At 40.7% G+C, this 13,125-nt stretch overlaps 1 protein-coding gene across 6 annotated transcripts in view; it reads left to right on the top strand.

Moving 5' to 3' along the window:
• Positions 1-13,125, top strand: part of LOC139756395 (uncharacterized) — a 665,354-nt gene that overhangs the window by 45,849 nt on the left and 606,380 nt on the right. For all 6 annotated transcript variants that reach the window (XR_011714330.1, XR_011714331.1, XM_071675809.1 and 3 more), the window contains one exon: positions 2,992-3,133. Coding sequence is in view for 4 of the 6 variants with exons in the window: in XM_071675809.1 (XP_071531910.1) it covers positions 3,057-3,133 (77 nt within the window). In the remaining 2 variants the exon portion in view is untranslated. The remainder of the gene's footprint in view (positions 1-2,991; positions 3,134-13,125) is intronic.

The raw sequence follows: 13,125 nt of genomic DNA, 5'->3' as shown, positions 1-13,125 counted from the left end.
AATTACAGAGGTATAAGTTTGTTGAGTATTCCTGGTAAATTATATGGGAGGGTATTGATTGAGAGGGTGAAGGCATGTACAGAGCATCAGATTGGGGAAGAGCTGTGTGGTTTCAGAAGTGGTAGAGGATGTGTGGATCAGGTGTTTGCTTTGAAGAATGTATGTGAGAAATACTTAGAAAAGCAAATGGATTTGTATGTAGCATTTATGGATCTGGAGAAGGCATATGATAGAGTTGATAGAGATGCTCTGTGGAAGGTATTAAGAATATATGGTGTGGGAGGCAAGTTGTTAGAAGCAGTGAAAAGTTTTTATCGAGGATGTAAGGCATGTGTACGTGTAGGAAGAGAGGAAAGTGATTGGTTCTCAGTGAATGTAGGTTTGCGGCAGGGGTGTGTGATGCCTCCATGGTTGTTTAATTTGTTTATGGATGGGGTTGTTAGGGAGGTGAATGCAAGAGTTTTGGAAAGAGGGGCAAGTATGAAGTCTGTTGGGGATGAGAGAGCTTGGGAAGTGAGTCAGTTGTTGTTCGCTGATGATACAGCGCTGGTGGCTGATTCATGTGAGAAACTGCAGAAGCTGGTGACTGAGTTTGGTAAAGTGTGTGAAAGAAGAAAGTTAAGAGTAAATGTGAATAAGAGCAAGGTTATTAGGTACAGTAGGGTTGAGGGCCAATTCAGTTGGGAGGTGAGTTTGAATGGAGAAAAACTGGAGGAAGTGAAGTGTTTTAGATATCTGGGAGTGGATCTGGCAGCGGATGGAACCATGGAAGCGGAAGTGGATCATAGGGTGGGGGAGGGGGCGAAAATTCTGGGAGCCTTGAAGAATGTGTGGAAGTCGAGAACATTATCTCGGAAAGCAAAAATGGGTATGTTTGAAGGAATAGTGGTTCCAACAATGTTGTATGGTTGCGAGGCGTGGACTATGGATAGAGTTGTGCGCAGGAGGATGGATGTGCTGGAAATGAGATTTTTGAGGACAATGTGTGGTGTGAGGTGGTTTGATCGAGTAAGTAACGTAAGGGTAAGAGAGGTGTGGAAATAAAAAGAGCGTGGTTGAGAGAGCAGAAGAGGGTGTTTTGAAATGGTTTGGTCACATGGAGAGAATGAGTGAGGAAAGATTGACCAAGAGGATATATGTGTCGGAGGTGGAGGGAACGAGGAGAAGAGGGAGACCAAATTGGAGGTGGAAAGATGGAGTGAAAAAGATTTTGTGTGATCGGGGCCTGAACATGCAGGAGGGTGAAAGGAGGGCAAAGAATAGAGTGAATTGGAGCGATGTGGTATACCGGGGTTGACGTGCTGTCAGTGGGTTGAATCAAGGCATGTGTATGGGGGTGGGTTGGGCCATTTCTTTCGTCTGTTTCCTTGCGCTACCTCGCAAACGCGGGAGACAGCGAAAAGAAAAAGAAAAAAAGATAGAACAAATGGTAACATCGGTGAAAGGGGCTAACGGGGAGGTAATAACAAGTAGTGGTGAAGTGAGAAGGAGATGGAGTGAGTAGTTTGAAGGTTTGTTGAGTTTGTTTTGGTCGACGTGGTGTGTGAAGTGAGAGGCGTCAGGGAGAGTGATTTGGTAAACTGAGAAGAAATAGTGAAAGCTTTGGGGAAGATGAAAGCTGGCAAGGCAATCGGTTTGGATGGTATTGCAGTGGAATTTATTTGAAAAGGAGGTGACTCTTGTTGATTGGTTGGTAAGGATATTCATTGTATTTATGGTTCATGGTGAAGTGCCTGAGGATTGGTGGAATGCATGCATAGTGCCATTGTACAAAGGCAATGGGGATAAAGGTTAGTGGCATAATACAAAGGCAAAGGGGATAAAGGTGAATGTTCAGTTTACAGAGGTATAAGTTTGTTGATTATTCCTGGGAAATTATATGGGAGGATGTTGATTGAGAGGATAAATGCATATATAGAGCATCAGATTGGGGAAGAGCAGTGTGGTTTCAGAAGTGGTAGAGGATATTTGGATCAAGTGTTTGCTTTGAAGAATGTATGTGAGAAATACTTAGAAAAAATAGATGGATTTGTATGTAGCTTTTATGGATCTGGAGAAGGCATATGATGGGTTTGATAGAGATGCTTTATGGAATGCTTTAAGAGTATATGTTGTGGGAGGTGAGTTGCTAGAAGCAGTGAAAAGTTTTTACCAAGGATGTAAGGTATGTGTAAGAGTAGGAAGAGAGGAAAGTGATTGGTTCCCAGTGAATGTCGGTTTGCGGCAAGGGTGCATGATGTCTCCATGGTTGTTTAAATTGTTCATGGATGGGGTTGTTAGGGAGGTGAATGCAAGAGCTTTGGAGAGAGGGGCAAGTATGCCGTCTGTTGTGGATGAGAGGGCTTGGGAAGTGAGTCAGTTGTTGTTCGCTGATGATACAGCATTGGTGGCTGATTCGGGTGAGAAAATGCAGAAGTTGGTGAATGAGTTTGGTAAAGTGTGTGAATAAGAGCAAAATTATTAGGCTCTGTAGGGTTGAGGGACAAGTTGATTGGGAGGTAAGTTTGAATGTGTGGCAGGGTGGCGAATGGAATGGAATGTATGCATATGTCTGTGTATGTATATGTATGTATACATTAATAAGTATATGTATGTATATGTGCATTTATGGGCATTTATGCATATACATGTGCATGTTGGTGGGTTGGGTCATTCCTCATCTGTTTCCTTGCGATACTTCGCTAATATGGGAGACAGCGATTAAATATAATAAAACTTAAAGATAATGAGTAAAAAGCTATTGATGAATTATAACTTCTCTCTAACTGCAACATTGTATAACCTGGAGTTATTTTGGAGCATCAAGCTGTAATGAATGGAGATAATTCTTCATATAGTCTGTAAACTTACTTAATGAATTAACATGACTTTTATTGCACTTTTTATCATGTATACTGTAGTAACTGTGTTGTCAGTGAACTTCAGTTGGTTGTATTGAAGTGGTAGATTCTTTGTGATTAAATCTAAGCCTTATTATCTAAATTTTTCCAGGCCACAAGCAAAGATGTTTAAACCCATGAAGAACTTCTTATGACTGTCATAATACTTTGAGCAAGATGGACACCCGAAAACGTAGAAAAGAAGGGGCTACACTTGCACCATCACTTGAAAGCCTACAAGCCTCTCCAAAGAGGTATGTGTCATTTTATTCAATAATGTAAAGTTCAAGGGAATTGCTTGACACTGAAGAAAATACTTGATCTGGTAAGCAGAGTATCTTCCTAGACCTTCACACTGAATGCTGGATCTTCCAAAACTTGGACATTTTGAAAACCTCTTGGTGCTCAATTTTTTCTGTTAGAATACTGTCGGACAGAGAAAGAATGAGAGTACCTGCAAGTACCAACAAAAGAGAGAGAAAGCCATTCTAGATTTTGACCATTTTGTCTGAGTGGTACAAATGATGTGCAATTTTTCTCCCAAAATTCAGAATACATTACAAACTCAGATGAAGAAATTTGCAAATATATGTCAAGTTTGGATGAATGTTAGGTGATCGTTTCATGTAGTGAAGATTACCTATGTTAACCACTTTTGTAAATAACGGAGAAAATTTTTAATGTGACTTTTCAGGTGAGGAGACCAGATTTAGCAGCACATTCAAGCTTGTTAAAGGTTATGTGTATGTCACTCTTCTCACTGATCAAAATGGAATTCTTGTTCTATGAAGCAGTTGAGATGGTTGGTGGGAAGTGTGGAAATTGTATGTTCATCCACATTTTTTACTAGGACCTCAAGTATTAGAGTGCACATTGAAATTTCTTTTCTTCTTAACAGGTGCTCTGTTATACAAAGGGTTGATTTAACCTTTTATGGTGTACTTCGCATCTTGGGCAGTTTTAGTTCTTATATCTTTACTTGACAGAGTTGAGTTAAATTTGGTCCAACTTATAAACTCTCCCAGGGTAACTTCAGAACTTGACCCGCTTGCTGTATGCCATTATGCTGATTCACTTTCTCTCAACCTTATTTTGAAAGACAGGTTTTTCATCTATCTATCTATCTGTTGCATGTTTTCATCAGTCTATCTCTGATACCTGTTCCTGACAGGAACTCCCTCAAGGAGGTGGCCATGGCAATAGAGTCTCCATAAACAGTGAACTCTAGTGCTGCTTTGTAGCCTTTAGTTCCACTCCCTTAGCAGGCCACTGGTGGAGGGCAATTCTAGTGCAGTAATTGCAGAGGCTCCCACCTGATGCTCTTACTGACCACTTCTACCTCATGCTCTTGCTTATTGTTCATACCAACGACTACTATTTTTTTTTCTGTTACCAATTGTTGATATTTGTGCAAAGAACTAATTCGGATACAGTGCATGTCTCAGTAAGGTAAGTATTATTTACAGATGTAGATAGTGAGAGAAGAGGATGGTTAACCAGAGATGTGTGAGAGGGTAAGAGGAAGATAACAAGACAGACTGCTGACAGCATAGGTATAAGAAAGAACGACTTGAGCAGAAAGGGAAGTGGTGGGCCCACCCTTACTATCCTTAGTTATACCCGACGTGGTCCCCAGCACCCATACTGTCCTATGTGGCCTGTCGAGCAGGAGCAGCATGCATTCCTCCCAAGATGCTCACACCCCCCCGTCAAACAGAACCGCTTTTGGGAACTTTTACCCTCCAATGACCCTTGGGGGGATGGACAGCCAACCGTCACCCACGAGCACACAAAGGGGGAGACATGCTCAGCCAGCCTGAGGGCCGACACCAGATGTAATGCAGTGGGCTACTGACTATTCAACCTGTGCTCTTGGACCACATCCTGTAAGGGGAAAGGGTCCAGGTTAGGGTTTTCATGGAGCACACCTTCAGGTCCTGGTATGAAAGCCCTATCCCTTGGAGAGCACTCACACTTTCTTGACACCATGCGCCTCGCCAGTTTAGTTTGGCAGATGTTACATACACAGTGTGTCTTTTCTGGTTAGTTCCCGTATGCTCTGAAGGATGTCTGGGGTGCTGTAGTGGCTGCACTTATGTTCATGCAGCCGAAAGTGCGAAGCAACCTCCAGAGACCTGTATGTCGATAATGCAGGTCTCTGACCCTCTGGAAGCCACGATGTCCGGCTTCCAGAAGTACCCTGCAGTAGGAATACAAGGCTCGCACACCACCTCGTAACCCTTTTGCCTCAACTGCCTGGCTTAAAAGGGATTGATGTTATCATGCCTCTTGACTCTCCCCCTGTGGGTATGTGGGCATACCTGTGTGATATGCCCAAGCGTCCTGGGCTTTTGACGTGTCACAGAGGCCGAAGTTGTCAGGTCGGCCTCTTTTAGCTCTAACAGGGGGGGGGGGAATGTTCCCGATCGCACTTGGACAGCTTTCATGTAGTCGCTGCCTGAGAGAAGTCGGGTCCCACTAGTAACTCTTCTGCTGAACTTTGGCACAGCAGCAGAGGGTGCGAGACCTGACCCATCGCAAGTGCTGACTTAATTAGAGCATCATGCATGCATTTGTTTGATTTTATTCTCTACCTGTCAACCAGCATTGCATGTGGGGCTCGACCAACTCTGCTACTACTGCTGTCTGTTGTTCCTAACATTTTGCCAAAAGGCAGGGTAAGCATATAGTGCTCACCACGAAGAAAATCTAGTTACAGAGAATGAGCTGTGTGTGTGTTAAGTTTTGTCATGTGTTATGTATGACAAGGAGAGATTGTATGTTTGTGGACAGAATGTCAATAGTCCACATGTGGGTGAAGCAGAAAGAAAAGACAGCTACTTGGGCCAGAGGAGTGCAACTTGGCAACCGCTGAAGTGCTGGCTCACTGCCCAGGTATCACTAACCCTGGTAATATACCTCTCTGGTTGTTGGCTGCCTACCAGCTACTAATTACATACAGGTTTTTCATTTCTTCCAAAATTTTTTAATACTTTCCTTTGACTCCCCTACTTCCCTTTCAAAATCCTCTATATTTCAATTAAGACCTGGCCTTGATGTGGACTTTTTTCCATGACTGGAGCCTTTAACAAAGAGAAATGAATCCCCCTTTGCTTGTTTAGTAATCTGGCTGATATGTAGGTCCCATTTTAATGCAGTCTTGGAAAAATGTAGAAATTTTCATGTAGAATAGAATTACAATACAGTAAACCCTTGATTTAACAGACTAATAGGGAGGAGGGGGTGCCCTTTAATGCTGAAAGTCCATTAAATCGAGTGTAACTGATTGGCCATTTTTTATACAATATACAGTTCATGTGCTTTGTTTTAACTCCTCTATCACTTGATGCCATTTTGAATTGTGAGGATTGCAAAATTATTTAATAAATAAAGTCACAGTTCTCTGTGTACGACCTGACTGCATGATAGCTTAAGTCAGACTGAGACTGAAACAAAACAAGTATACCCCATGCTACCAAAAACATGTGCAATATGAAATGTGCTTGGTGCAGCATTTGAGATTTTTGCATTTTTTCTATTTTTTTAATTGTAATTAACCCATTAAAGATGGGCAACATTTTTTTATACAACTGTGTAAGGTGGCATATTTTAGGAGTAATAAAGTATCAAGGGATAAGCCAATACATACATGAATAGATAAAATTGGATAAAAAACAAAGGTAAGAGGTGTTACTTAAGCAATACTGTCTCATAGCTGGCTATAAGAGGAGGGAAGGAATGCTAGGCAGGGGAAAGTGTGACCTATCTTCACCTACTGACATTGACCCCAGTTGGGCGAGTGTTGGTGGGTGTTTACAGGTGTGTCCAAACAAAGAGCATGATATTACATGTCAGAGATGCCACATCACCTGATTTCATCATACAATTACGATGCAAAAGGGCCCAGTGTTACATAATGTTGCCTGCCTGCCACTGTACGAATGTTAGATAACAGCTAATGCTGGTGCTGACTGCAGATGTGCAAGCGATGTTAGCTGTTTATGGGAACAGTTAAACAGAGGTCATGATAGTAGATGACAATGATGCTACATCGCCAAAATTTGAGAATCACTTACAGCTCAAGATAACCCAATACTTTACGTTGCCTGGCTTTTACCACACGAACGTTAGGTAATGTCACACACCTTTAAGGGGTTAATTAATGTATAGTTATTTGCCTGGTCCTTTGAATCCAAAATCTGGTATATCGGGGTCCATTAAGCTGAGGGTTTAAAGTATAGCACTGTTCAGTATAACAGTTTTGATGTAGCACTGGCATCTAAATTACTCCCATTTTTTCATTATGACATGAGTTGTCTCGGTGTACCACAAGCCCAGCTGCCTGTGTGCTGTGGAATGCCATACCATGATGCACTCCTCATCAGTTCTCTGCAGGCATTCAAAGGGTATTGATGCATTATTTGCCACTCACTTGCCCACTTGAACCAATCATCATGATACCTAAGCCTCCAGCAAATACTCCTACTGCAAGTGAGCCTGTTTAAGACATTCAATGAACTTGAACATTGGTTCGAGCACTTCAGCAGTTGCTCACCATAATGGCATTAATGATGTAACATTTGCATCATAAAGAAGAAATGCAATTCTATATGGAAAGTTTTTTCCGATCCATCATTTTGAAAATGGAATTATATTGACACCAATATCCATAGACAGAAAACATGCTTTTCCTTCCCCCAAAATTGGGAAATTTCAAGATAAAGGGAGGGTGGATATCTGGTGAAGTCTTTGGGGTCTTCACCTTCCACAGACTGGGACCAGTCCAGGCTGTTAGATTTGGTTGTTGGTTGACTAAACTGTTGGAATAAGCACTCCTCAGGTGTACATAACCCCCACTGCCTGGTTGGTTTGGTACACTTTGTGAGTACTTGTCCAGTGCTTTCTTAAAATTTTCTGCTGTGCATCGCATCCTGTTTGCAATTGTAGCTAGCAAAGTGTTGAAGAGTCTAGGGCCTTGGATGTTTAAGGTTTCTTCTCTGTTTATGCACATTGCACCTTTGGATTTCAGAGAAAATATTTTACAAAGTCTTACATTCTTGTTGGGCAGTAAAATTTTATTTCAGATTGTCAGTTGGGGATCATACCTTCTAGGATTCTCCAAGTATATATGATAATATACTGCTCCCAGTTGTGGTCCAGGGAGTATAGCCTCAAAAATTTAAGCCATTCGTAGTAAATTAGGTCTTTTACCTTATTAATATGGGATGTGAAAGATCCTTGAGTATTTTCTTGTTCTTTAATTTTGCCTGTCTTTTGGGATGATGTTAGGATGCAACATTATTCAGTTTGTCAAAGAATTAACAGTGAATAACATCAACATCTGTGTTTCTTCTCTTTTCTTAAAGGTCATTTTTCCCATAAGGAGGAGTTGAAACTTATCTCCCTTGACAAGCATTTTGTTCTTTGTTGCCCAGTTAAAGAATTTGTTTATATTTCTTTACAGCCTTGCTGCAACTTCTATTGATGTGATTTTCATACCTATTCTTGAATCACCTGCAAAGGATGGTAGGAAAGTATGGATTGTGTTCACGTCATTGTCAGATATAAGAATGAGGAACAGGAGGGATGCAAATACAGTTCCTTGGGGACAGCTTTTTATGATGGAGGCAGTGGAGATGGCATGATTTACAACTGCATGTTGTGATCTGTTTGTTAAAAGTTGTATATCTATCTACCAGTTTTTCCAGATTATTCCTATACTTTGCATTTTGTGTGCTATGGCATTTTGGTAGGAGCTTTTGGTAGAAACATTAGGTAGAAGTGGTTGGTAAGAACATGGGATGAGATCATTAGGTAGAAATCAGTAGGAACATTAGGTTGGAGCCTCTAAAAACACCTCCCAAGACTTTCCCTCTGCCAGCCCTGTTAATGGTGAGGCACTAAAGGCTAAGAAGTGACATTGTAGTTCACTAGTACCCTCTGCCAGCCCAGTTAAGAGTGAAGCACTGAAGGCTCATAAGTGGCACTGTAGCTCACTAGTTATGGAGACTATTGCTGTGGCCAACTCCTTGAGGGAGTTCCAGAAGAGAACAGGTGTCAGAGATGTAGATATATAGCAATATCACCTTTGGCATATATGTAGAATGCTTCAGCAAAGTCGATGTAAATCTCATCAGCATTATCTCTGTTTCCCAGAGCTTCAACAGCCTTGTCATAGTGGCCAAGCAACTGAGAGATGCCCTGAAACCATATTTTCCTAGGTTCTGTAGATTGGTCACTTCCATAGACTGCCAGTTTGCCTTTTGGGACTCTTTCAAAGATTTTAATGATGACTAAAAGGGGAGGTAGAGGGGGCTGGAAATCCTCCTCCCCTAGTTTTTACTTTTCCAAAAGAAGGAGCAGAGGGGGGCCGGGTGAGGATTTTCCCTCTTTGGCTCAGTCCTCTGTTCTTAACGTTACCTCGCTAACACGGGAAATGGCGAATATTTTTGAAAAAAAGAAGACGATGTTAATGCTGCAGGTCAATAGTTTTTTGGAATGCTTTACTTACATCTTTTATAAGTGGGGCAATGTGAATCAGTTTTAGACTCAGAGATGCTGCCAGAATTTAGGCTTTTTCTCCAGAGGATATTTAGTGCACCTGCTAAAGGCATCTTGCATTTCTTTAAGAAGACTGAGTTCCTAAAGTCTGGACCTGGGGCTGAGTTCATGGGCATGCTCTCAAGGGCCCTCTTGAAGTCTTGGGTTGAGGTGGGGGTATCTGCTGTGTGTACACTTGAGGGATTACTGCTTAGGAAGAAGGCTGTTGGATCATTTATCTTTAATTTGATTTTTGGCTCACTGAATTCATATAGCCTTTTTAGAATTTCACCCATCTCTTGGTAGTCGTCTGTGAGAATGTTTTCTTCTGTTTTGATTGGACCAATTGAGTTTATGGTTCTGGATTTGCATTTTGTATGTAAGAAAAGGTATTTAGGGTTATTTCTTATTTCATTAATGGCTTCTTCCTCTTCTTTTTCCCAGTTTCATTGTGTACACTTGAGGGATTACTGTTTAGAAGAAGTCTGTTAAGTCATTCATCTTTGATGTGGTTTTTGGCTCAATTCATATTGCCTTTTTAGAATTTCACTCATCTCTAGGCAATCATCTGTAAGAATGCTTTTATTTGTTTTAAGTGGACCAATTGAGTTTATGGCCCTGGATTTGCATTTTGCATGGAAGAAAAAGTATTTAGGGTTATTTAATTCATTGATGGCCTCTTCCTCTTCTTTTTCCTGTATGTCATTGTTTACACTTTGGGGATTATTGTTTAGGAAGAGGTCTGTTGAGCCATTCATCTTAAATGTGGTTTTTGGCTCACTTAATTCATATTGCCTTTTTAGAATTTCACTCATCTCTTGGCAGTCATCTGTGAGAATACTTTCTTCTGTTTTAAACGGACCAGTTGAGTTTTTGGCCCAAGATTTGCATTTTGCAGATAAGAAAAAGTATTAAGGATTATTACTTATTTCATTAATGGCTTCTTCCTCTTTATTTTCCTGTGTTTCATATGATGTTTTTATTTTACAGTCTCTGTCTGATAATTCAATTGATAGATTTTCTTTCTTTTCATGAGAGGCAGGGTGTTTGGGAGCCGCTGAGTGAGTTTGTCAGCCGTTTTGATGTAAGAGACTGGGTATTAGTAGTGGTTGATTTAAATGAGAAGCTGAGTACTGTGGCAGTTGAGGGTATAATTGGGGGGGCATAGGGTATTTAATATTTTGAAAGGAATAGTGAACAGCTTTTGGAGTTCTTTGTTGAGAGTGGACTAGTTATTAAGAATATGTGGTTTAAAAAGAGGGACATATACAAGAATACATATGTAAGTAGGAGAGATGGTCAGCAGGCATTATTTGATTACATATAAATTGATAGGCATGTAAAAGAAAGACATCTGGATGTAAATGTTCTTAGAGGGGCAGCTGATGGGATATCTGATCACCGTCTTGTGGAAGCAAAGGTGAAAATTTGTAGAGGTTTTTGAAAAAGACAAAACAATGTCATTGAGAAGAGAGACGTGAGAGTAAGTGAGCTTGGAAAGGAGACTCGTGAAGAAATACCAGGAGAGATTGAGTCTAGAATGGCAAGAGGTTAAAGTAAGTGAAGCAAAGGGAGTGTGTGAAGAATTGGAGGTGTTTTGGGAAGTAGCATTGGCATGTGCAAGAGATGCATTTGGGATGCAAAGGTGGAAGGTGGGCACATTTGAAAGGGTAGTGAGTGGTGCGATGAAATAATAAAGTTGTTAGTGAAAGAGAAAACAGAAGCATTTGGCCAGTACTTACTAGGAAGGAATGCACATGATTGGGGAATGTATAAGAGAAAGTGGTAGGAGGTCAAGGGGAAGGTGCAGGGTTTGGAAAAGAAGATTGAGAATTGGGCAAGTGAGTATCAGTAAACTTTTGGGAGAATAAGTTGTTTTGGTAGGAGGTGCATAATATGTGAAAAACAAGAGAACAAATAGGAACATTGGTGAAGGGGACAAAATGGGAAGTTGTAACAGATAATGATGAAGGGAGGAGGAGATTAAGTGAATATTTTGAGGGACTGTTGAATGGGTTTGATGATAGGGTGGCAGAAGTAGGGTTTTTGGATCACTGTGACATGACATGCTAAGTGAGTCATGGAGAGTGGTTTTGTGAAAAGAGATGAGGTGGTGAAAGCCTTGCTTAAGATGAAATGTGGCATGTGGAGTGTATGGTATTGCAGTTGATTTTTTTTTTTTTTTTTCTAGAAAGGGAATAAATGCATTTTTTATTGGTTGGCAAGGATTTTTAGTGTATGTATGGATCATGGTGAGGTGACAGGGGATTAGCAGAATGCATGTATAATGCCATTTTTTAAAAGTAAGGGGATGAAGGTGAATGTTCAAACTACAGAGGTGCAAGTTTGTTGAATGTATGGGAGGGTATTGATTGAGAGGGTCAAGGAATGAGCAGAGCATCAGGCTGGGGAGGAACAGTTTGGTTTCAGAATTGGTAGAGGATGTATGGATTTAAGTGTTTCCTTTAAAGAATGTGTTTAGAAATGCTTAGAGAAACAAATGTATTTATGTGCCATTTATGGATTTAGAGAAGGCATATGACAGGGTTGATAGAAATACTGTATGGAAGGTCTGAAGAATCTGTGGTGTGGAAGGAAAGCTGCTAGAAGCAGAGAAGTTTTTATCAATGATGTAAGGCATATGTATGAATAGGAAGACAGGAGAGTGAATGTTTCCAAGAGAAGGTTGGTTTGTGGCTGAGGTGTGTGATGTCGCCATGGTTTTTCTGTTTTTTATGGATGGGATGTTGAGTGAAGTAAATGCAAAAGTCTTGGAGAGAAGGGCAAGTATCCAGTCTGTGGGAGATGAGAGGGCTTGGGAAGTGAGTCAGCTGTTGTTTGCTGATAAAAAAACATTAGTGGTGGATTCAAGTGAGAGACTGCAGAAGTTGGTGATTGAGTTTGGAAGAGTATGTGATTGGATAAAGTTGATAGTAAATGTGAGTAAAAGCAAGGTTTTTAGGTTTATCAGGGTTGAGGGACAGGTTAGTTGGATGTAAGTTTGAATGGAGAAAACTGGGGGAAGTGAAGTGTTTCAAATACTTGGGTGTGGACATGGCTGTGAATTGAATCATGGAAGTGGAGATTAGGCACAGGTTGGGTGAGGGGGCAAAGGTTCTAGGAGTGCTGAAGAATGTGTAGAAAGAGAGAATGTTATTTGGAAGAGCAAAAATTGTTATTTCTGAAGGAATAGTGGTTCCAGCAATATTATATGGATGTAAGGCATGGGCTATAGATGAGGATGTGCTCAGGAGGTTGGAAGTGTTGGAAATTGAAAGTTTGAGGACAGTATGTGATGTGAGGTGGTTTGATCAAATATGTAATGAAATGATAAGAAAGATGTGTGGTTATAAAAAGAATGTGATTTACATGAGTTTACATGAGAAAGACTGTGATTTACATGAATTTACATGAGAAAGACAGACAACAGGAGGCCTGATTGGCCCACAACTGGGTTGTCTGGTAAAAAAAATAAACAGGATTTTAACTTTATAAGAAAATGTAATTCCGCTCAGCACTTTTTTAAGCTTTCACCAACTCCCCACTGCTGCACATTATCCTTCTAGTGTCCCCTTTGTTGCTGTCACTTATACATTTTATTTTTGGCATTTTTCTCAGGAGTATGCTTGACATGATAGAATATTTGTCTAAACGACTTTTGAAGGTATTTATAGTCTTAGCATTCACCACTTCTCGTGATAACTTA

The sequence above is a fragment of the Panulirus ornatus genome, chromosome 21 (genome assembly GCF_036320965.1).
Source record: "Panulirus ornatus isolate Po-2019 chromosome 21, ASM3632096v1, whole genome shotgun sequence".
Classification (NCBI taxonomy): domain Eukaryota; kingdom Metazoa; phylum Arthropoda; class Malacostraca; order Decapoda; family Palinuridae; genus Panulirus; species Panulirus ornatus.
This window is presented reverse-complemented; position numbering and strand designations above follow the sequence as displayed.